We start from the raw sequence: 22,861 nt of genomic DNA, 5'->3' as shown, positions 1-22,861 counted from the left end.
GGCCATGTTTACCCATCCACATCTGCGCTCTGTGGGTGTGTGTGTGTGTGTGCACATTTATATCATTTGGCATGGGCCAGACCTGTTCTATACACCTTTCAAATGTTAAATCAATGAATCTGCACATGCTGGCATCTCTCTCTTTAAACATGGGGAAACTGAGGCACAGAGAACTGACCTACCAAAGCCTGACAGCTTATAGATGGTATCTAGCTGCCCTGGCCCCAAAAGGCTTGCCTCTTGCTTGTGGTTCAGAGTGGGGTGAGGCCTGGGCACACAGGTGGACACCCAGGGCCACTGCCATGTCCCTGTGCGTGGCTCATGAACATTTACACAGGCAGCGGAGCACGAGGCAGTGCAGTGGCCTGTGGGCACATGGACATGCCCGCTGTGTAGAGGTAAGGTGGGGAGGGTCTGCCCTTGATAACTGGGAGAGGAAGTGGCTGCGATGGACGTCTTTACCCGCTTGGTGAGCTGAGTGTCCATCATGAAGTTGTGCACGTGTTTCTCTGCCTTGGTGAGCTCCAGTTTCCGGGCCACCACGGCCACCACGAGCGCTGTGCAGCCAGCCCCCTGCATGCGGAGGGTGGGGAACACATCAGTGTCCTGCCTCATGTAGGTCCCAGGCCACACCCTCCCTCCTCCAGAAAGCCTGCCCTGATTCCTACCTCACCTTTCCCCTCCAAGCCCACAGTGTTGGCAGATCCCACCTGTTGAGGTCCCTGATTCCGAGTCCCACCGGCTTAATATCAGTTGAATGTCTTATTTGATTTCCAAAGGCCCTGGGAGGTAAGCCCACTCTTACCCCCACAGAGCAGAGGGGGAAACTGAGGCTCAGAGATAAGAAAGGGAGATGGAAAGGGACGATCTGCAGGTGAATTCAGCACTGGTGACCATGGAGGAGGGACGATTTGGAAGCATTTCCACCCAGGCTTTGGGGTCTGGGTACTGGGGACAGAGACCCCAAGGATAGATCTTTCTACATTCACGGGAGGGGTCAGCTGGCAGGGTGCGAAGGCAGTGTGAGGAAAGGGGGGGGGGCATCTGCAGGTAGGAAGAAGCAAAGTGGGGGTCCCCGGAGGTGGGGAACGGGAGGGGAGGATGCCTCCACAGTGGCAGACTCCCTGCTTGATGCAACCACATTCCCCAGGATGCCGTGAATGGCAGCCAGACTCGTGGCTAGTGGAAGAGGTCAGAGCGGTCCCAAGAGAAAGGAGAGGGCTGACAGAGGGAGGGAGGCTGCACGAAGTTAAAATGGGAGGGAGGGGAAGGGTGTGCCACCCAGGAGTGGGAGCCGCGGAGCCTAGGACACCCAGGAGGGGTCATCAAGCCCCAGAAGTGCCCCAGGCAGGTGGCAGATGCAAGCAAGGGCTGGTGGTCCCCATCTGCACTGAAGACAAGTTCCTGTGCCTCACCTGCCCGCTGCTTCCTCCTGAGGCTGCTGCTCAGAAGGAAGGAAGGAAGGAAGGAAGAAGGAAGGAAGGAGAGTCTGAGCTCAGCCCTTGGGACTTGGAGGGCGGTGGGGGGGCCTAAGAGGTCTGGGCTGTAGTTCAGTTTTTCTTCTGGATGGAAGGCAATACTTATGGGGAGGGGGAAGACAAGGGCCAGGGACACCACTGCACGGTCCCGGGCAGGTCCGGATGGCCATATGCCCAGCCTGAGCGGGATGGGCACAAGGTCACCCTGTGAGAAAACCCTGTCACGGGTTCCTGGAGTTCCATCTTGGAAAAAGCCCGGCCCACGGGGGCAAAGAAATGCTGGAAACCTCCACGTGGGGTCCTGCGAGTGAGCCCCGTGTTGGGCTCCACGCTCAACCCTTTCCCTCTGCTCTCCTTCTCCTCCCTGCTTGTGCTCTCCCTCTCCCTCAAAGCAACAAGCTTGGGACCGACCCCAGCACGACTGTTCGTGTGTGCACCAGGCGCACCAGGGAGCAAGCTCCGGGCCACACACGGAACTCATGTTCTGGCAGGAGCCAGGTCCCAGAGAACGGAACTCAGCTTTTCCGTTTTGTCTTGGGCTTTTGGGTTTGACCTCACATTACCCGACTACTTATCTTTTGTTCATTTGCAAAGTTCATTTGCTTGTCGTGGGGGGTTGGACTGCGGCCGGGCTTTAGTCTTTTCCCCTCCCTGCTCTTGTAAAATAACATAAGCAAATCGCGTGAAGCCATTTCATAAGACAGGGGCCATATCAGCTTGCCCAGAGGGAGGCTCCTCTGGCGGGGGGGCAGGAAGAGGATATGGACCCCCCAGCTTTTGCCCAAACAGCTTAGAGGGGATGAGGGGTGAAGAGAGGACAGAGCCACGGGCCTCGGGAGACAGTGATCACTGGGCACAGTCTACAAGCCACGAAATGGGATGGGCAGAGGCATTGCAAGACAGCCCCCACCCCCACCCCCCCACCCCCATCTGCAGGGGGAGGACACTGTCGTGGGGATGGCGTCTTGTTTTCACAAGAACAAATGCATCTCTGCGTGCAGAGATAAGGAAGGAGAGACTCCAAGGACCGGCCTGTGATGGAAGCTGGGGGTGGGACCAGATTAGCGTCTCCGGCCTGCTGGTGTTCACTGGTTGTCACCAATGAATGTTATTGACTGCGGGGAAAGGAGCAGAGGATTGTGCATCCAACGAGTCATAATTCAAAACATGGAAAAGCATTTGTGAAGGAGGTAGAAGTTTGGAGAAAAATGTTCCAGAAGGAAGAGATGAGCAGGAAGACTGGTGATGGAGTCAGGGAAAGAAGGTGCTGGATGTCAAAGGCTGCCCACACCCATGGATGGCCTTGAGAAGTCTTTGGGGGAGACGGGGAACTGCCAGGGTGCACTGAGTCACAGGAGACAAACTTCACACCACTGGGGTTGAGTGGGGTGCCTGGGATACCTGAATTGTCAGGCAAGGATAGGGAATTGGAGGTGTTGACTGGATGTCCACACTATTCATGTTTCTAGGCATTTCATGTAAAGGAACAGACTTGAACCTTATAGTGAGCGGAGGTAGGCACTGGTTACAACTGGGGAAACTGAGGCATAGAAGTATCAAGCTCCTAGCCCTGGATGCAAGGGCCGTGAGCAGGCTGCAGAGAATAAAGGGCAAAGAAAACTCTGTTCTCAGTAGACCACAGCATCTAGTGCTGTGTGCACTACAGGAGCTACAGAGCGAGGGCTGGAAGGAGCCAAGAAGAGATGCCCCCAGGAGGCCCGAGGGTGCAGATTCTGAGTGGTGGCAGAGGTAAGGAGGAAGAAGGTGAATGGGTTAGGATGACACAAGAAGGAACTCTGATGCATTATTGTTGGCAATGGGGTGAGCTCCCCACCAGCAGGGGGCATGCAAGGGCCCTCACCCTTACCATGATGCCAGTGAGCAGGCACACGCCCTTCCCGCAGTAGGTGTGGGGCACCATGTCACCATAGCCGATGGAGAGGAAGGTGATGGAGATGAGCCACATGGCCCCCAGAAAGTTGCTGGTCACTTCCTGCTTGTCATGGTACCTGCGGGGAGCCAGGGAAAGCCCAGTCAGTCTACACTGGTGTCTCTGCCATCACCCCTGGGGCAGGCAGCACCGGAACACCAGGGCCCTGGGTCCTCCCAGCTGTGTGGGGACCTTGACTGTAAGAAGCTGATTGCTTTGAGAGCTCAAAGTAATAAAGGTACCACTTCGAGCAGGGAGGGGGGTGTTTATCAACCTCCTGAGGGTCCCATGGGGCAGAGGGCACCCACACTCTCCTCCCAGGCTCCCTTCCAACCCCCACCCCCGGAGCTACTGTCCAGGACGTGTGCCCTCCCCAGCCCTAGTTATGGGGCAGAGTGGGCCAAGGGAGAGTACGCCCGTACGTGTCCACATGTGTCCACACTGTGCACACAATCCCCGTCCCAAAGACAGACACACAGACAGACGCAGACACAGGTGGCCACGGGCACCAGAAGCAGCAGGGAGTGGAGGCGAGGATTCAGGTCAGACACCGGGAAGAACTTCCCCAGCCAGCAAGGCCCCATGTTGGGAAGAGGACCATGTTTTGGGGGGGGGGCAAGGGACATGGTTTTGTCCCTGGTCAGAGCTAACACTGTGAACCTGGTCCTGTGGGCTATAAACAAGTTCTACCCACGGTCAGCCTAGGCTGGGGGTCTGCGGGGTTGGTCAAGGGTTCTGCTCTAGCCCAGCCCCCAGCCTGCACAGCCCTTCCAGCTAGGATGCTTTCCAGGTGACCCACTCCTTCCCAGACTTCAGGCCCTGAGGGGGGTGTTCAAGGTCAGAGGTCAACTGAGGTGGCACAGAGTGGGGTGGGCCTCTTCTGTGGGCAGGGATAGGACAGGGGAAGCTGGGGGCAGGGGCTGGAGCCAGGGGCTGGAAATGGGGAGGTGACAGAGGCCCCAAACGGGGATGGAAGGGATGGAGAACTTTCCAGCAGGACTGATGTCTGGGACTCCCTGCCCAACCCTGGGGGCCGAATGCCACTCTGGGCGCCCCTGCCTGGGCTGCCAGTCTTCTTGCTGGCTGAGGGGGACCTGGGGCTGAACCCCATCTTTCACTGAGGTACCTAAGCCCCAAGTTACCCTGGCCTCTACCTCTTGGTCAACCAGCACCGGACACCCAGGGGACAAGAGGAGAGGGAGGCCCTCTAGTGGTGGGCGGGGGAGCCCTGGGCCTGGCTGGAGCTGTGGTGGGGACCTCAGGATGCCCCAGGACTACTTAGGACCAGGAAGTGGGGGACATGCGGGAGGCAAAGGGTGGGGTGGGGGGTGGGACAGAGCCACAGGGGCGGAGCGAGGCAGGCGAGGGGGCTTCGAGTAGCATCATAGGGCTCAGAATTTAGGATTGGCTGCCCCCCGGTCCTGCCCCGTTCCCTGCCCCAACCCAGGGAGCCCTGCAATGATCCAGACAGCACCTTGAGGGTGCCCAAGGAGGGGTGCCCCTCTCACTCCCCAGACCACACTCCTGACAGCGTGGGGTATGGTTTGTGGGTACCGGCCTCGCAGTACATTGGGAGTCCAAGGAGACCTTGACAGGTCTTGAGGTGGTAGGCCCCAATGACAATAAGGCCAGGGCCCTCACCGACATGAGCCCCACAACAGGCTGAGGCAGGGGCCATGGAAAAGGGCCTAAAGAGGGGGGAAGGCTGAGGTCCTGGGGGGCAGGTCCAGCCCAGGGATCTCATGGGAAGCCCAGTCCCAGCACCACGTGCCATAGAACCCTCCAGGGTCTTCCCCAGCAAGGCATGAGGTAGAAGAGCCTCCTTCCCAGGTAAGGTGCCCCTGTGCCCTGAGAAGCCCAGAGGGACCCTCCTTTTCCTGAAGCACCCTGCGGGTCTCCAGAGCCAACCAGGAATCAGGCCTCAGGAATGTCCCTTTGCCCCAGAGCCTCTGTTTCTTCATCTGGAAACTGGGTTGATGGTCTACACCTTCCAGGGTTGTTCAGAACAAACCCTGGGCAGGGAGAGTTGCTAAAGGCTGGGCCGGTTTTTATTTACCCCAGACCCACTCAGCTCCTGGGAGATGCTGTCCCAGTCCCCCAGGGTCAGCTGTCCAAACAAAACCCTCCCCAACCTTGGACACAGGACCTCCAGGATGCCCAGGGGACATAGCCGGAGAGCAGCCTGCCTCCCGCTGTCCTTGGCCTTGCTCCAGACTTGCCTGCCCGGGCCCCACTGGGACTCTGGGCTGGTCACAGCCACCCCGCCTCACCTCCCTATGCCCTCCCCGTGCGGCAGCTAATCTTAAATTCCTGGCGGGCAGACGGCAGCAGCTCTGTGCACACAGCTCGGTCAAAGGTAGGACTCACATGTTTTCCCTACAGTCCGGTGGGGCGGGCAGAGGGGAGAAGGAGAGCAGGTTAAATTGGTGATGGTGGTTGTGGGGGGAACAGGCAGAAATGGGGCCATCCGGCTCTGGCTGCCTCCACCGCCCCGTGCCGGAGGTCGGAGGTTGGCTGCTCACTGTGGAGGAGCGGGGAGAAAGCGGATCCCAAGACCCCCTTCCCTCCCAGGGGGAGAGGGCAGGGGTCCCAGAGGAGTATGGGTTGGGGGACAGGCTGAAGTTCCAGGGGGGTGAGGGGCCTGTGCTTGAGGGATGGTCTCTGGGGCCAGGAAGTGGGGCGGGGCTGGGGTGAGCCCGGTGGGCGGGGCCGGGGCTGGAGGGGGCGGGGCGTACCTCTCACAAACACGCACAGTCCAGGCAGCTATGATCCAGGAGGAGATGCTGAAGACGAGCAGCACGGTGCCCGGGCAGATGGTCATGAGAGTCTTCATGACGAAGCGTGTGTTGAAGGTGATCTTGTTGAGCGCGCCGATGCTGCGGCTGGAAGCGTCTGTGAATATCTTGCTGTGCAGCAGCATGACGCGGCCGAGCAGGTAGAGGCGCAGGAACATGGGCACGGACAGTAGCACGTCCACATCGGCCTCGGCCGCCGACGGCGCGTACGTGAAGGCCAGCCGCGCGGTCCACGTGAAGCGGTAGTGGCCCGGCACCGGGTGGATGGCGCACACGGCCAGCTCCAGGGAGATGAGGAAGACGCGCTCGCACGTCATGGCGATGCGCCAGTCGTCCGCCCCGTTGTCCACCATGAACAGCTGCGGGAGGAGGGCGGGGCGGGCGGTGGTGGGGCTCAGCCTCGTGCCCATACCCCCTCCAGACCCCAGCTCCAGACCCCAGCCTGAGACACACACCCCCAGCCCCGCCCCCCGCTTGGCTTTTGCAAGAAACTGGCCTTGGAGTGCGAAACTCCCTAGCTGTCCCTAGCTGGCGGGGTTAGCCACAATCCCAATTAAATGTGGGACAGGCGTTCCCGAAAAAGAAAATGCAGGGTTACCGATGACCTAGCAAGCGCGCGCACTCCTAGGTACAGAGGCTAGAGAGAGGAAAACAGGCTTTGGAACAAATCCTGGTACGTTTACAATTGTGCAAAGTGTAAACAGACCCAGGGTCCGTGTAAAAATGTGTAAAAATGAATGTATTACCAAAATGGGGTCCTTTGGTGCAACGGAATATGATTCAGCCACCTGGGGGGGCGGGTACCTGGGTGGCTCAGTTGGTTAAGGGTCTGACTTGTGATTTCGGTCCAGATCATGATCTCAGGGTGGTGAGATGGAGCCCTACATCCAGCTCTGTGGGTCTGCTTGAGATTCTCTCTCTCTTCCTCTCCCTCTGCCCCTCCCCCCACTCTCACTTTCAAATGAATAAATACAATTTTTTTTTTTTTAAGGGGAGGGGTGCCGGGCTGGCTCAGGTCCTGTCCTGGGATCAAACCCCATGGCAAGCTCCCTGCTCAGCAGGGAGTCTGCTTCTCCCTTTGACCACCCCCCTCGCCTGTTCTCTGTCAAATAAATCTATAAAATCTTTAAAAAAAAAAAAAAAGGTGTGTGTCGGGGAAGAGCTCTGATACTTGCTACAACGTGGAAGAACCTTGAAAACATGCTGAATCGAAGAAGGCTGTCACACAAGGTCACCCCCCGCAGCCGAAGGGGCAACGAGGCCAACCCAGCGGGCACAGAAGCTGGAGCGCTGAGCTCAGGAGGATCATTCTCGAACAAATCTGATGGAATGTAACCCTGCCAGCTCTCTGACTTGCTGAGCACCTGACACCTTTTCTTCTTTCACCTTTTTCTCTTTGGGAATGGGAAAGTCTACCCTATGTTTGCCCCAGCCCCATAATCAGGGAGACAGTGACTTGTCTGGCTCTCGGCTGGAGAAGTGTGCCTCAGTCGTACCCATAAATGATACCTCAGTGAGGCTTGGGACCTGGAGTTGCTGCTGGGATGGAGTAAGACTCTGCAGGCTGTTGGGATGCATAAATGGACTCTGCTTGGGAGGGGGACAGGAACTGGAGGGATGGCCCCGCTGGCGGAGTGTTCTATACTGACTTGAGTCCCCCCAAAATTCGTAAGTGAAAGCCCTAAGTCCCATCATGACTGTATTTGGAGAGAGGGGCTTCAAAGGTTAAATGAGGTCATCTGGGAGGGGCCCTGATCCTACAGGACAGGTGTCCTCATAAGACGAGGGCCACAACCATGGATGTGCACACACGGAGAAAGCCATGAGTTCACAGGGAGAAGGCATAGGATAGACATTCCCGTTCCTAAAGGGGGCTTTGTTGTGGCAGCCTGAGCACACTCACACAGTGCTTCTTTTTTTGTTTTTGTTTTAAAGATTTTGTTTATGTGAGAGCAAGAGAGAGAACGTGCATGCACACACCCACGAGCAAGGGGAGGGCAGAGGGAGACGGAGGGGGAAAGATGCTCAAGCAGACTCAGCACTGAGCTGAGCACAGAGCCCAGCACTGGCTCGATCTCATGACCCTGAGATCATGGCCTGAGCCAAAACCAAGAGTCAGATGCTTAACCGACTGAGCCAGGACCCGTGGGCTTCATTTTTGAGTGGTTGAATCTTACTCCATTGTATGCCCATAAGACATTTTATGTGTCCATCCACCAGTTTGGGGTTATGTCCAGTGTTTGGTTACTGTGAATAAATAATGGTACACAGGTGTACAACTTCTGTGTGGATATAGGTTTTCATGTCTCTTCGATGTCATGGAATCGCTGAGTCGCATGGTACCTCTGTTTCACTGTATGGGGAACTGACTGTTGTCCCCAGCTGCTGTGCCTTTAGAACTGCTTCCTTCCAACTCATGGATCACTGTTCCCTCCACTGGCCCTCACCACATGCCAGACCCTGGTTGTCTCCAGTGATGTCTGTGGGTGGTGCAACCCAGGCAGGATTTTCCTCTACCTGTCTCCCGCCAAACCATGGCTGCTTGAGGTCAGAGGTCAGAGGCCAGAAGCCAGACTGAGGAGCCAACTCTGATACCCTCTGGCACCCCCCGGCCCTCATGCCAGCCCCAGGTGGCCTCTGCCTGCTGTGCGCACAGGTGCCCAACGTGCCCTGAGCTGGGCTCTCTGACCCACTGAGATTTCGATGAACTCCCGAAACAAGAGAACAGACTCTCTGACATCTAATAACCCTTTAAATGCGGGGTCTGATCAAATAGGAACAGAAGCCTGGTGTCACAAACACTGGTTTCCAAGGCTGCCAAACCTCAGAAGACCAGGGCTGGGAAGGTGCTTTCGAGTGCCAGCCCCAGCTCACCTCCTCCTGCTCCCTCACTGTTCTCCCCCCCACTCCCTGCAGCCAATAATCTCTGAAAAGTGAAACACAGGCATTCCAAAGAAATCTGGAGTGATCTAAAGCATGTGTCTTCACAGAGATCTTTTTTCTTTTTTCTAGGAAGAGGCTCTTGGTCTTTTTATGTTTTAGGGGGTTGGGGTCCTGGGTGACTGGTGTTGGTGGGGGCGGGGCACCGGGAGGGGATCGCCCGGGCCAGTGGGGCACTGACCTGGATCTCCCGGGCGTGGTACAGGACCACCAGGCCCAGCAGGATGACGGTAGAGAGGCTGATGAGGCATTTGAGTGCAAATGAGTACAGGGACTCCTGGGCAGAGAGAGAGAGAAAGAGAGAGAGAGAGAGAGCAGAGGGCAGGAGGACAAGGATGTTGGGGGGCAGGTGGCCCTCCTGACCCCCACCTGGGCTCTCTATTCAGGAAGCCATGCTTCTGCCCTTACTCCTTAGGCCTGAGTTGACAGCAAGGCTGGCTATACTTCGGAGCTTATAAGGCCTGGCCTTCTAAAGTCCCCGCGTGTGGCCATCTATGAGGCCTGGCCTCATGCAGGCACAGGCTGTCGCGGTCTCTAAGGCCTGGCCTCCTTCTCCTTCCCTGTTTCATCGTTGATAGCTGGTATGCCGATCTCTCTCGGTCCTCACACAACCTTGGGGGGCACAAGGGGACACAGAGCCAGACTCATAACCCAGCCCAACCACTCTCAGAAGGAGAAGCTCTTTCCGGGCTCTGGGGCCCAGGCCTTCTCTGGGGCTCTCTTATCCTGGGCTGGCTCCCAGGCCAGGGTGAAGCCAGGGTGTGGCCTCTTGATGCAGGGCAGAAGGAATGGGCTGAAACCTAACTTCCCCTTGGGCAGCCTGACCAGTACTCCCCGCCTCCGGGGCCCCCTCCTCCCAGCACCCTCCACCTACTTCTCCTGTGGCCAGTGTGGTCCCTGACCGGTGCCCAGGGAGTGATGGGGGAGCCAGGCAGGCCCAGAAGGGACTTCCCTGGGGTGCGGAGGGGAAGGGCTATGCCTACCTTGGTGTAGACCCCCCAGGACAGCTCCGTCTCGGTCACCATCACAACGATGCCGAACATGCCAAAGATGAGGGCGTAGTCGCTGAGGCGCTTCCGCTTCTCAAAGAGCGCCCGCCGGTGGCCCAGGCGGTGGCCCACGTTCGGGGTCTTCCCGGAGTCCCTCCTCCTGCCTGCCTCATCCTCTTCATCGTCTTCCTCCTCTTCCTGGTCCTGGGGCTGCCCCCGGGGACTGCCGGGTGAGGGCCGGGCTGGCTCGTTCTTGGCCACCACCACCTGGAGGCTCGGGCCATGTGGGGGCTGTGGGGGGTGGCCAGCCTCGGGCTCCGAAGGATCTCTGCCCTGGACACCCAGCCCACTGCCCAGCGGCCGCCCCCCGCAGCCATTGTGGCTGTGGCTGTGGCTGTTCATGACTATGTGGGCGCCGGGGTTGGGCTCGCTGTAGGCCGCCCGGGGCCCAGCATGGCTCAGAGACTGGGTGCCCGCGCTGACCTGAGGGGGCATAAGGGACACAGTCATGTGTCATGGCAGGGCCTGGCCAATGGACCAGAGGGCCAGGGACCACTGCCACCACCCCAGAACATTTTGAGGCTCAGGAAGCCATGAACCCAGAGAGGCTGACATGTGGGATGGCCATCCCAAGTCAGCCCACAATCCTCCCCTGCTCACAAAACCTCCCAAGGCTCCCCAGTGCCGTTGCATGAAAACCAAAATTCTCCTTGTGGCCAGAAGGTCCTCTGTGGTCTGGCTCCTACCCACCTCAACCTTCTCCCTCTCCCCAGAGTCATTCCCTTCCAGCCCCATAAGCATCCCCATCACCAGATGTGACAAGCCTGGTCTTGCCTGGGGTCCTTGCATCTGCTGTGGCCTCTTACCAAAACTTTGCCCACTGATTTTCTGTCTCCGGGTACCTAGAACAATGCCTAGCACACAGCTGACACTCAGTAAAGACTTCTGAGGGTCTGGAAATGGAATTTGCCAGCAGGTTTGCCTGGGAGGGCTGGAGGCTGTGTAAGTGTGTGGTCCGGAGGTGACTCCAATCCAGGCTTGACTCCTCCTGACCTTCAGGCTCTTGGACAAGTTAATGTCACCCTACTGAGCCTCCATTTCCTCCCCTACAGCTGTCCAAAAGCCTGAACACACCTCAGTGTGGGGGACATTAGGACGATGGCTGGGGCTACAGGGACACCCTTATCCAGCTCCCTCCTGCCTGGGCTTCGGAAGGAGGTCCATGATCTCCAAATAGATTCCACGACCAGTGTGGCAACCGAGCATTCAGCTCTAAGGTCCCAGAATGGATTCTGTGGGGCCTTGTGAGATGTGCTCAGCCTGGCCTTGTGTGATCTCAGGTCAACCTCAGTTTCCCCACCAGGCTACCAAGGAGCAGACTCATTACCCTGATACCCTTGCATTCTGCCCTCGGATAGGGCAGTGTCCTCTGGCATCACGTTCAAGGGCAAGAACCTTGATGCCAGTGCCACATACATGACGAGGCTGTCTGGAGTCTCGCCTCCGGGGTTACCACTTGCTAGACCCTTCCCCGCATCTCCCCCTCCCACAAGCTGGCATTTAGTGAACATCTACTATATGCCAGGCTCTATCCTTCCCCCAAATTTTCTCCTCCATCCTCACAATGCCCCCAAGAAGGGGGTCCTGGAATTTGGCCAGTTTTATAGCTAGGGAAACTGAGGTCCCCATAAAGGGACTATCTCCTTATAGGGTGGATTCTAGACCGGGCTGCCTTGTGAGATTCCCCTGACAAGTGCTGTCCTCTTTGAAAAGGCCAGGTTAGCATGCACTGCAAGGGCCTAGGTACCAGGCCCAGAAGAGAGGGCTGTATGTACAGACGGGATGCCACTCCAGCCCAGAAGCCCCACCCTCCGGGAGACAGACACAGAAACTGTCACACCAGGACAGGATGAGACAAGCCATGCTACCAGGAAGGGCACGGGCTACCTTGGCCAGGGTAGGACCACCTATGTCCCTTGTCTGACACCCCCAAGACAGCATCTGACCACCCATGACATGTCCCCATATGCTGGTGCCAGCACACAGTAGGAGCACAAGAAACGCTCCTTGCATGGCATGGCAGTGACCTCGTGAGCATCAGAAAGTGTCTCTTCCCTCACCACTCCCAACCATCCCATCACATCAACCAGGCCAGGGACACCTGTGGCCTGACGCTTCCACTGATAATGCGTGGCCTCGCACAGGTCTGACGTCTCATGGTTTACACAGGCTGGTCTCCTGCAGGCCCAGCACTTCCTAGTTTGTAAGGCTGACCTTGGCCCTGATCTCTAGCTCCACCTTCACACACACTCAGGTGCCACTCTCCTCCTGGGCCAGGGCCCCTGCTTGCTACCTGGAGGGCCATTAGCTGTTGGCAGGGCCGCGAGCTTGTCACCAGGACACACGCAGCAATCCCAGACCCTGCTCACACCCGGGGGATGAGGAAACCCCAGGCACCACTCCTACCATCTCTCCTGAGAGTGCAGAAGGTCCTCGCCTGGGGCTCAGGGGCATAGGCAGGAGAGGCAAGTGGCCTGGCAGACAGCGCCTGGAGGGGGTGGGGTGCTGCAAACGACCTTCCGAAACGCACTGATGAAGATGCAGTTTGGGGATGTGACTCAGCCGCCCGATGCACAGGCCAAATTCAGCCGTGTGTCCGCCATGCTCCTCCTTGCCTGGCAGCCTCGTCCTAAGGCGCCCTGGGCAGGGAGGGGTTGTGGGGATGAGTACAGGTGGCCTCTGGGAGGGAGAGAGGCAGCAGGGGGGTGGAGCTTCCAGGGCCCACGATGTGAATGTATACCTAGCTCTGATTGTGGCCTTTATTGAGCTCTTTATGAGAATTATCACGTTTAATCCCCACTGCCACTCAGTGAGGTAGGTGGCCATCCTGGTCCCATTTCACAAATGGGAGATAAGGATCAGAGATGTTTAGCACCTTGCCCAAGGTCACAAAGCCAGGAAGGGCAAGAACTAAGTTGGTACCATCTGGGGGCAATGAGTGGCTAGATCTGCCAAGTTCCCTCTTTCCAAGCCACCATCTGAGAAGGGAGCCAGCTCGGCCCTGCCCTTGACGGGCCACAGAGCTTGGGACACAGGCATGGTGGGTGTCTGAACATACCCATGATCTCAGAGGACACAGAAAGACCGAGAGTCCTGCCTGACTCTCCATAGAAGGGGGCAGCTTCTGCGAGTCTGGGTGGGGACAAGAAACCCCACACTTGCTCAGGTCTGCCTTCCCCTCCCCTACTGCAACTGGGCCTAAAGCTGGGGTCCCAGGGCTCCTTAGAAATTTCCAAAGAGGGGCGCCTGGATGACTCAGTTGTTAAGTGTCTGCCTTCGGCTCAGGTCATGATCCCAGGGTCCTGGGATCGAAACCTGCTTCGGGCTCAGTGCTGTGCGGGATGCCTGTTTCTCCCTCTCCCACTCCCCTTGCTTGTGTTCCCTCTCTTGCTGTGTCTCTCTCTGTCAAATGAAAAAATAAAATCTTAAAAAGAAAGAAAGAAAGAAAGAAAGAAAGAAAGAAAGAAAGAAATTCCCAAAGAATCAGGAGCCCCTCTGAAACCCTGGCCAATGTTGGATGTCTATGGAAGGGTGTATTTTTGTGGGTGAAGGACATGGGTTTGCCAATGGGTTCTAAAACATTAGAAACACCCTACTGGGCCGCATCTGGTTTTGAGGGCCTCTAGAATCACCAAAACCACCTAACGTGTCTGGGGCATGAGACCTCTGTTCACTGAAGGCTGGGATGGAAGGGTGAGCCAAGCCCCTGCTTCCACACCATCCCAAGAGATGCTGTGGGAACCTTGTGAGCCACAAAGGGCAGGGGGCACCCAGGAGGACTCAGGAGTGGGAGGAGGTAGGCAGGTGGCAGGGAACAGGAGAGCTAGCTCCTCCAAGGTCTCCCACCCAACAGAAATGCAAACTGGCCAGATCCCAAGGGTCCTTGAGTGAGCCCTTTCACAAATGCAGTGGCTGCCTGGGAGGGACCCTGGGGCGTCCTAGCTGGGATGAAGTCACTGCCCTCTCCTCAGGGGCCTTGGTGTCCCTCGCAGTGGGTCGGCGGCCAGGATGAAAGCGAGATCTCACTTGGGAAATACTTAGCGTGTGGCCACGGGTACATTTGTGGTGGTGGAGCTGCCCAGGGCCACACTCCATCCTTCAGAGCTGGACAAGAAGGTGCCCCCTGCCTGTCAGTCTCCAAGACAGAGCCCCCTTGGGGCAAAATGCCCACCCCACCACTTTTAGGAACTAGGGCCAACACACCACTTTTAGGAACCAGCACACAGCAGAACCTTCCAGGATGTGTGGGCAAGCTGTGGGGTGTGTGTCCCTGTAGGGACACACCTTGGGTAAGGTCCCCAAGACACCCCACCCAGCAGCACTCTTTGGCCCTAGCACTGCAGGGTGGACAGGATCCACCTGCCCTCCCAGCCCTGAGCTGCCCGGGAGTGGGTACAGTAAGGCACCGACTGCCCAGTTCCCTTGGGCACCCCCCCACCCCCATCAACACCAGTCAGAAACCTGCCAGCAGTGAGCAGCGTGCAGTTAGCCTGCCCAGCCTTCCCCATGGCTGCCTCCAACAGCGCCCTCCACTCTGACCCATCAGCATCTCCCGTTTGGCCCCCAGCCTCCAGCACTCACATCTGCAGCCCTCCAGGACAGCCAAGGCAGTGCCCTGTGGGGGTACCTCAACCTCTGTCCAGGGACAGCTGGGAGACCCGGCTCCCTGGCCCCTGTAGGGGCGACCCTGAGGGCAGTACCTAAGGGCCAGTGGTGAGGGTCTCCTCCCTCCCATTCCCAAGTCAGTCCCAGGTTACTGCCTTCACCCCAAGAGCTCTCCCCACCCTATCTATGGAGTTTGGAGACTCACTGCTCTACCCCCGACAAAGTGAACCCAGTACCTTTCCCCTCCGGAGTTGGGGGTCCGTGAATCTGCACTCACTCAGACAGTGCACATACCCATGCATTCCCTCCCTCTCTGCGTCCCTTGGGTTCCAGACCCTAGAGAGACCCTCTGTCCTGGCGCCTGTCCCGAACCGCGCGTCCCCTCTCCGGGACGCGCCTTGCTCCTAGAGCGCTCCGGTCCGTCCCACCCCGTACCTGCAGGGCTCGGCTCCCACGGGCAGAAGAGGCTGGAGGGGAGAGGGTCCCACGCGGCCGCAGACCCTCGCGTGCGTGCCGAGGCCGGGGCCGCGGACGGGGCGGGCAGCAGACGGCGGACGCGGGGCCCGGAGGAGGCCGGGCCAGGGGCGGCGGCGGGTGCATCCCCCGCCGCCCAGTCCACTGGCCCGGCCGGGGGCGAGCGCCCGCCCGGGCCGGGAGAGGAGGGGGCGGTGCGACGCGGGCGGAGCCGCCGATTGGTCGAGCCCGGGTTGGTACCGCCCCCGGCGACCCCGCAAGCCCCGCCTACATTTAAAGATCCCACATTCCCGGGAGTCCTCTTCAGCCCCCAGCGCTCAGCGGGTCCTCAAACTCGCTCTCTGGCTGGACGCAATGGAGGGCACCTGACTTAGCGAAGCGACAACTCCCGCCCCCGACAGCTCTCGGTAACTCCTAGAGACCCCCCTTTCCAAAATCGAGTCCCCAAACTCCAGCCAACCCTCGACCCCTCAAATACACGCATTTGCTGAGGGGAGAACTTCGCAAAGCGACTGGACACCTCCCTCCTGACGTGACCCACTCAGACATCCTGCTTGCTGTCTATTGCCAAGTGCAGGGTGCCTAGGACCCTAACGTGGGGGCTTCTAGGAGTTGAGAGGATGCTTGCTAGGGCCATGGGTTCAAGGCCATCTTCTTGGTACTTAGCCCCACCATTTCTAACCCTTACCACCAATACCAGGATGGCAGACCAGCAGAAGCCTGCTTGTCCAAAACCATGCTCCTTTCTCCTGGCACTTAAGGGGTCCTTGGGCGACTCATTTATTCAACTTAATAATGGCTGGAAGGGGCCTTGGGGATGGGGCAGGGGGAGCTCTTTCCTCCTCCTCCCCCAAGCTGCCTTGGGCTTTACCCTATCCCTGCCTGGCTGGGGTGACTGAGTCCAGCTCTGACCCCCACCCTCCACCTCTCTCCCAGTCCCCCACTGTTTTCTTCCCAGCTCAGAGATTGGGACAGGGTCAGGAACATCTGAGTGCTCGTCACTACCTGTAGTCTGCTGATCTGTTTCCTCTGCGCTGTCCGGAAAATAGCAGGACTGAATGAGGATGAGCGGATGGCTACCTGGGCAGGGGGTGGTCTCATGGGCCAGTGATGAGGCTACGCAGGGCCAGGTGATGGCCCCGGGGTCAGCGGATGAGACTTCTGTTTCTCATCCCAGCCTATTGGGGACACCCCAAAGAAGGCCTGGCCGTGGAAGCCCGGAGACCACTCAATGCCCTGCCGTGTCCGCAGGGGTGCCAGGATGGGGAACCCTAAATGGATGCATTCTCAAGCCATGCCCAAGGAACAGCCACGCCTTCTGTAATCCCCATCTGCCTATCGGCGCAGCAGCCCCCCACCCCAGGCCTGCCTGGGCTGCTGGGGGCTCTTTCTAAAGCACGGTCACGTTAGAACCACCCACACCTCCCTCGGGACCTGGCACACATCCTTGTACTGCATTCAGTGCTCCAGCCCCTGCCAGCCTGGGCCTGCCCCTGTGCGGATCCCTGCCCCACACGAAGCATTCACACCATGCCCACGGGTCGACTCCAGCCTGCGCAGGCTTTCATGGAGTGCCTGCAGCATCAGATGCTTTTTGAATTCAAGTCTAACATGGAAACATCCAGATATTCACAAAGGCATGGGCCATGGACCCTGGAGGCTCCTCTAGGCCCTCCCACAGGCCCTGCAGGCTCTGTACCCATCTTCTCTCTCTGGAAAGATCCCTCTTTCCCATCGGGGCTCACCTGCCCTAAGGGACCAGGGACACCCATCAAGGAGCTAAACTTAGGATGGTTGACCTGGTGAATGACCACCGCCTACCCAAGTCTGCCCTCCTGCCTGCTTGAACCTCACCCCTCGGAGACAAGGCTGGCTGAGGTGGATAGGGGTCAGGGGTGGACAGATGTGGGGCTGTAGGTGGTCACCCCCTGAGATTTCATTGCAGACAGAGCCTTGTATCAGCCCATGGTTGGCTGGGAGAGACCTGAGGAGCCTATACATGAACTTGTCAGTTGGGATGCTCCCGGTGGGACTCAAACTCCCAGGAAATGGCCTAAAGAACAGGCAGGGGATGGGGCGGTTGTTGATCAGGAAGCACCTTTCCAGGGGCCTGAGGGCTGGGCCACAAGTCTAGGGCAGTGGCCAAAGGTCCAGGTGCAGGAGACCTGGGAGAGCCTCAAAGGGGTTATGGGACCCATAGCTTGCCTGAGCAGGGATGCACTGGCCACCTACTCCCTCCCCGCAGCTGGCATCCACACAAACCTCACACCCATCTGGGGCCTGGCAGATGACTGCCCAGGAGGTTGGATCCTGAGTTCACCCTGAGTGTGGAGATGGCAGGGTGGGCAATATATTCATTCATTCATTCATTCATTCATTCACATAGCCACTGAGCCCCTTTTCTGAGTCTGGTGCTGGGAAGGCAGAGTCGGAGATAAAAACTTGTCCTTCTTGGAGTTGAATTTCTAGAATTGGAATAACCCTCTCCAAACAAAAGGAACAGTAGGAATTCTAGATACACAAGTATTAGGAGATGATCCTAATGATCTAATGACTGGAACAAAGGAGGGGACTTTGGGGTGGTCATGGGAGGCCTCCCAGAAGTGGGGAACATTCCAAAGGGGCCAAGGAGTGGGCGCTGGGAGAGCTAGAAGGGGGCACCGGTGAAGGGCGCACTGCAAGGGTCAAGGCGCTAAGGTGGGACCAAGGAGGGCATGTTTGAGGAAGAGAAGAGACAGCAGTGTGGCCAGAGGGAAGGAGCAAAAAGGAAGGGCCAAGTCAGAGGCTGGCAGGGGTTCCCACCTGCAGAGATGTGTTTGATGAGCCTCCCCCATCTAGGACCCTAGGGTCCAGTCCACCTAGGACCTCAGAGGGTGACCTTATTTGGAAACTGGGTCTTTGCAGATCCCGTTAAATGAAGGGGCGGTCATACTAGATTAGGGTGGGCCTTAACCCTAAGACTAGGGGTCCTCCTAAGAAGGCCACGTGAAGACACACACAGACACAGACGCTCAGCAGACTACCACGTGAAGACAGATGCGGAGACGGGAGTGATGTGGCCAGAAGCCCCAGGACACCTGGAGCCCCCAGGAAGGGGAAGAGCCAAAACGAAGATCGTGCCCTAGGGCCTCCAGAGGGAATGTGGTCCTGCTCACCCAGGGATTGCAGGCCCTGGCCTCCAGGACTAGGAGAGAAAGACATTTCTGTTAAGGTTGCAGGCCTTTGCAACATCCCTGGAAAGTCACATAGTGGTCACAGCCAAGGGCTCTTCCCTCGCTGAGCCTTGGTTCCCTCGGCAGGGTAGTGGGGGCCCTCTGAGGGCAGTGAGCAGGTCTAGGCAGCTAATCTCCCCTCAACCGTGCTAGGTACACAAGCACTCTCTAGATGTTCCTAGTGACTGTCGGACTGATCAGAGCCTGATTGGTTCAAGCACCTTCCTGGCTTCTCTGGCTCCAATCCAGTCTCTGTGAGGTCCCCCCCAGAGGCATCTTTCCTTGCTAAAATCTCATCATGTTGCTTGTGATTCAGAGTGCTCCGTGGCTCCCCATGGCCCTTGTGGCATCCGTAGAATTAGACCCTCAGCACGACTCCAGATGGACACTACCAAAGGCCTACTTGCCCTTCTAGACATCGCTCAAAGAGCAAGAACACCTCCTCCAGGACGCTTTCCCAGATTTCCCAGAGCATGACAAATCTCTCTCTCCTCATAGTTCCTCAGCACTGGGCAGGAACTTGGCCACACACACTCCCTCCTCCAGGCCCACCCAGTTCAGTCCCAGAATCTGCCCATTTCTCTCTCTCTCCGACTCTACACAGTCTCGGCCCAGCCAACTCTACCCAGTTGCCTCCTGGATTCCCCTCTGGCCTTCTGCCCCAGCATTCCTGGTCTCCACAGTAGTTACAGAGGCTTTTGAAAATCATAAATCAGTCTCTTCCGTGCTCATACACCCTCCTTGGCTCCCCACGGCTCTGCAGTCCACTCTACCTCAGCCTCTACATGCAGACCCCTTTGTCTTCATCTTCCTCCTCTCTTCCTTGCTCATTCTGTTCCAGTTATAGCAGCCTCCTCATCCTCCTCCTTATATAGCAGTCCCTCAAACATGTCGAACTCGTTGCTGCCTCAGGACCTTTGCACGTGCTGTTCCTGCTGCCTGGTATGCTGTTCTCCCAGCTCCCACCTGGCTGACTCCTCCTTCTCCGGGTATCAGCTCATGGTCACCTCCCTGGAGGGGCCCCTGTGCCCTGGTCATTCTCTAACACAACAATGTGTTTTATTTTCCTCCCAGTACATCTCACAAGGGTTGATCTGGGCCAGCCTCAGTCCCCGCTGCATCACTAGTGCCCAGTCCAGAGCACACAGTACCTGCTCAGTGTTTGTCCACTGATTACATGCCCATACATATCTAGAAACCTTGCCTCAATTCTCCCCACATCCCCACTGACGGCTCACTGTTGACCCTGAACGTCAGCCAATGTTTGCAGGCGAAAGAAAGGGCGAAGGAGCTGCTCCCTAAAAGGCGTCTTGGGGAGTAAGACCACAGAATCTGGGCAGTGGAGGCTATAGGGGTGGTGGAACCTTCCAACCTGGGGCAAACCAGCCCCCCACCCCAGCTGTATAACACAGAGCAGGTCACCCAGCCTCTCTGAGCTGGTTCCCTACCACCAGTGAGGAGAAAACTGACAGTCACTCTCTGGGGGCTCTAGAAGGCATAGTTGTTTTGTTATATTTTGTTTGTATGATGTCAAAGGTTGGCACTTTTTTCTTAGATCACTAGTTTTCCTACCCAGCTCCTGGACCACTCCCCAAAAACACCCGAATCTGGATTTACTCACCCTGGTATGCAGGGGTCTCCCTGATGAGGCACCACCAAAGGGCCTGTCCCCTTTGATCCTGCTGGATTACCACGTGGCTGGCAGGGGGCTGAGCTGCCTTTCTTCTCCCCTCAACCTGTAAGGACCAGACATGGGGTGTGGGGTAGAGGCAGGGCCCCAGGACGGTGGGGGTGCATACAGCCCCTCACAGCAATCGTCTTTACAATAGATCTCTCTTCTGACTAGCTGAATTACCTTGTAAGTTTTAGGGAAACAAGATCAGTGGTGTTGTCTGGCCAGTGGGGCCTTGTTTCTGGGCCCAGGCCCCTCAAAGAGGCCCTGCTTATATTTCCACCCCATACCTGGCACCCTCCCTGGAAGCCTCACTTCCTTCAACAGGATGCCACTGCGCACTAAACGCTCTATCTGCCTTTCCGCATACAGTTCCCTGCCCTGCCCCCAGTTCTCCCCACTCCCCAGTTCACTCACCACAGGGAGATCTAGGTGGATGAGGCTGGGGCGGGCTGGTGTGAGGATGAGGGAGACAGGGAACCCTGACTTGACCAGCTGTATTCTTGGCCACCCCCAAATCCTCACCCAGTCTGTAGCTGCCCTGAAGTCTGCAGCGCCCTCAAGGAATTCACTCTGTACTGGGCTGTTGCCCAAGCCCCTTGGTACCTGGGACCCACCCTGGAGGAGCGGGCCAAAGAAGACACAGAAGAGCCCTGTGGCGGAAAGGGGTGAGGGAGCTCGACCCCAGAAAGGGACTGAAGGGGTAACAGTCTGAAGTGGACGTCCCAGTTGCCCTTCCTCTTGCTGGGGGTCTGGAGTGGGGCCAGTGGCCCCCCAGACAGCTCAGGGGCTGCCTATTCCAGTCAGAGGGGCCCTGGATCTGACTCTTGTCCTGGGAGAACAGGGTGATCGCCCAAGGTCACGCAGTGGGTCAGTGTGTCAGAGTGGAGATGACTCTATGAGTTCTGGAAGTACCCCTTGACCCCCTCCCCATTGTCCCTTCATCAGCCAGACTACCTTAGAGCTCTACGGCCTAAGGAGGCTGAAGGAAAAGGGTCTAGGAGGGACAAGATGCCTGGGAACCTGGAGGGAGCCAGGTGAGGGGCTTATCCACTGAGTCCTGTCGGGGCCTCCCGCAGGGTGGAGAGACTTGGGGAGAGTGTGGAACTCCCCCCTCCCTAGTTCCAGACAGGGTCCTCCGGCCCCACCCTGACTGTTAAGCACAGGGAGCAGAAGACCCTAGAGCTGATACCACCAGGTGAGTTCTGGGGTTAGTGAGTCCACCACAAACACAACTCTGCCTCTGCCCAGCTCTGACCTTGGGTAAATGCTAACCCTCTCTGGCCTCAGCCCCTATCCCAATCAGTGGCGTAGGGGTGTGGGGGGGTGAACTTTAGGGGAGAGCAGAGCAAGAGCTCCCACTCACAGTAGGCTGGCAGGCGGGGGTGGGGGGGTGGAGGGTGTTCCCTTCCACTCTGCAGTGGGCCGGCCGGGGGAATCCCCACCACACTCAGTGGGAGGTGGAAAGGACTGAGGGGCAGGGAAGGGGAAGGGAGCAATCGAGCTGGTCCTCCCCCACATTACCCCTTCCCCCTGCAAGCGCCGGAGGGTCCCCTTGTCTCCACCTTCACCTCTGTGGGAGGACGTCTCTGCATTTCAAATTTCCGGAGCGGTAGCCCCCTCCTCATAGGGGTATGCGGTGGTGGTGGGGATGCGTCTGGAGTGACTCGGGGCTTGGAGTTGGGCGGAGGGGGGGGTCAGGTGGGATGGAAGGGGTTTCCCTCCCTCCCGCATCTCCCCCTTTGAATTCCCAAAGTCGGGGCAAACCCTGACCGAAACGCCCACCAAGGAGAAGGGGAGAGCCGCTGGGACCCCCGCCCTGTAAACCGCCCCCCGCCCCAATGCCCCACTGCTGCCTACTCACCGGCCGGAGACGGCCGCCGCCGCCGGAGCTCCAGCCGCCTGGCCCGAGCGCGAAGACAAGTGCACCGCCGGGCAAGGGCGTGTGAGCCGGGAGGGAGGGTGTGCGCGCGCCGCCGCAGAGCTGACCCCCCTCCCCGCCGACCTGGGCCCCGCCCCGCCTCCTGGGGAGGGGCGCCTACCCGGGGGAGCGCGAGAGGCGGACTGCGGCGGCCACCGGGCGACCCCCTCTCCACGACTCTTCCCTAGAAAGGGTGGGGAGGGAATCCCCCTCCCCGCAGGGGTGTAACAGCCAATCCCAAAGAACGCTCAAAGAGCTGGGAGGACCCTCTGCCGCTCCTGGCCCACGACGTTCATGTTACAGATAGGGAAACTGAGACCCAGAGATGGGGAGCCCCTGGCCAGGACCCAGCCCCCCAGCATCATAGAAATGCGGCTGTCCGCCTCTCTGTGGGGGTCGCTCTCCGGCGTCCAGGGAAGGAATGAAGCCAGAGAGAGAAAGGAAAGCAATTAAGCCCCCAAGCTTGGGCGGGCTCTGGGGCCTGGGAGGTCCAGGGGGAATCCGGAGGCTTCAGGCAGCTGGTGACGTTGCTGGGGCTAGAAGGTCCCGCGGAGGGAGGGGTATCCGGGTGGCCACAAAACAAACCACAGAAAACTTCTCTAATGTCATTGTGGTGCTGTGACGTCCCCCCTCTCTCTGCACGATTCAGGGACCCTGCTGAACGTGAACAGCAGGGGCGTGGGCCGCGAGACTGTGAAGGTCACTCTGCCAAATTATATGAATGCGGCTCCTGGGGTTTGGGTCACTAGGGGATGACGGAAGGGGCGCTGCGCAGGACTCAGCAC

General features: G+C 58.2%; 1 protein-coding gene across 5 annotated transcripts in view; it reads right to left on the bottom strand.

The window, feature by feature from the left end:
• Positions 1-22,118, bottom strand: part of KCNN1 (potassium calcium-activated channel subfamily N member 1) — a 30,094-nt gene extending 7,976 nt beyond the window's left edge. For 2 of the 5 annotated variants that reach the window (XR_009350656.1, XR_009350657.1), the window contains exons 1-6: positions 15,233-15,440; positions 10,127-10,615; positions 9,325-9,420; positions 6,144-6,562; positions 3,346-3,487; positions 463-573 (exon numbers count right to left, since the gene is read on the bottom strand). Coding sequence is in view for 3 of the 5 variants with exons in the window: in XM_059160487.1 (XP_059016470.1) it covers positions 463-573; positions 3,346-3,487; positions 6,144-6,562; positions 9,325-9,420; positions 10,127-10,615; positions 15,233-15,397 (1,422 nt within the window). In the remaining 2 variants the exon portion in view is untranslated. Of the gene's footprint in view, positions 1-462; positions 574-3,345; positions 3,488-6,143; positions 6,563-9,324; positions 9,421-10,126; positions 10,616-15,232; positions 15,443-20,104; positions 20,220-22,019 lie in introns of those variants that run through there. The other 3 variants (XM_059160488.1, XM_059160487.1, XM_059160486.1) reach the window with 3 other exon arrangements.
• Between the last annotated feature and the right edge of the window lie 743 nt (positions 22,119-22,861).

This window comes from Mustela lutreola, chromosome 2 (assembly GCF_030435805.1).
Source record: "Mustela lutreola isolate mMusLut2 chromosome 2, mMusLut2.pri, whole genome shotgun sequence".
NCBI lineage: Eukaryota > Metazoa > Chordata > Mammalia > Carnivora > Mustelidae > Mustela > Mustela lutreola.
The sequence above is the reverse complement of the archived record's forward strand: the minus strand, read 5'-3'. Positions and strand labels throughout refer to the sequence as shown.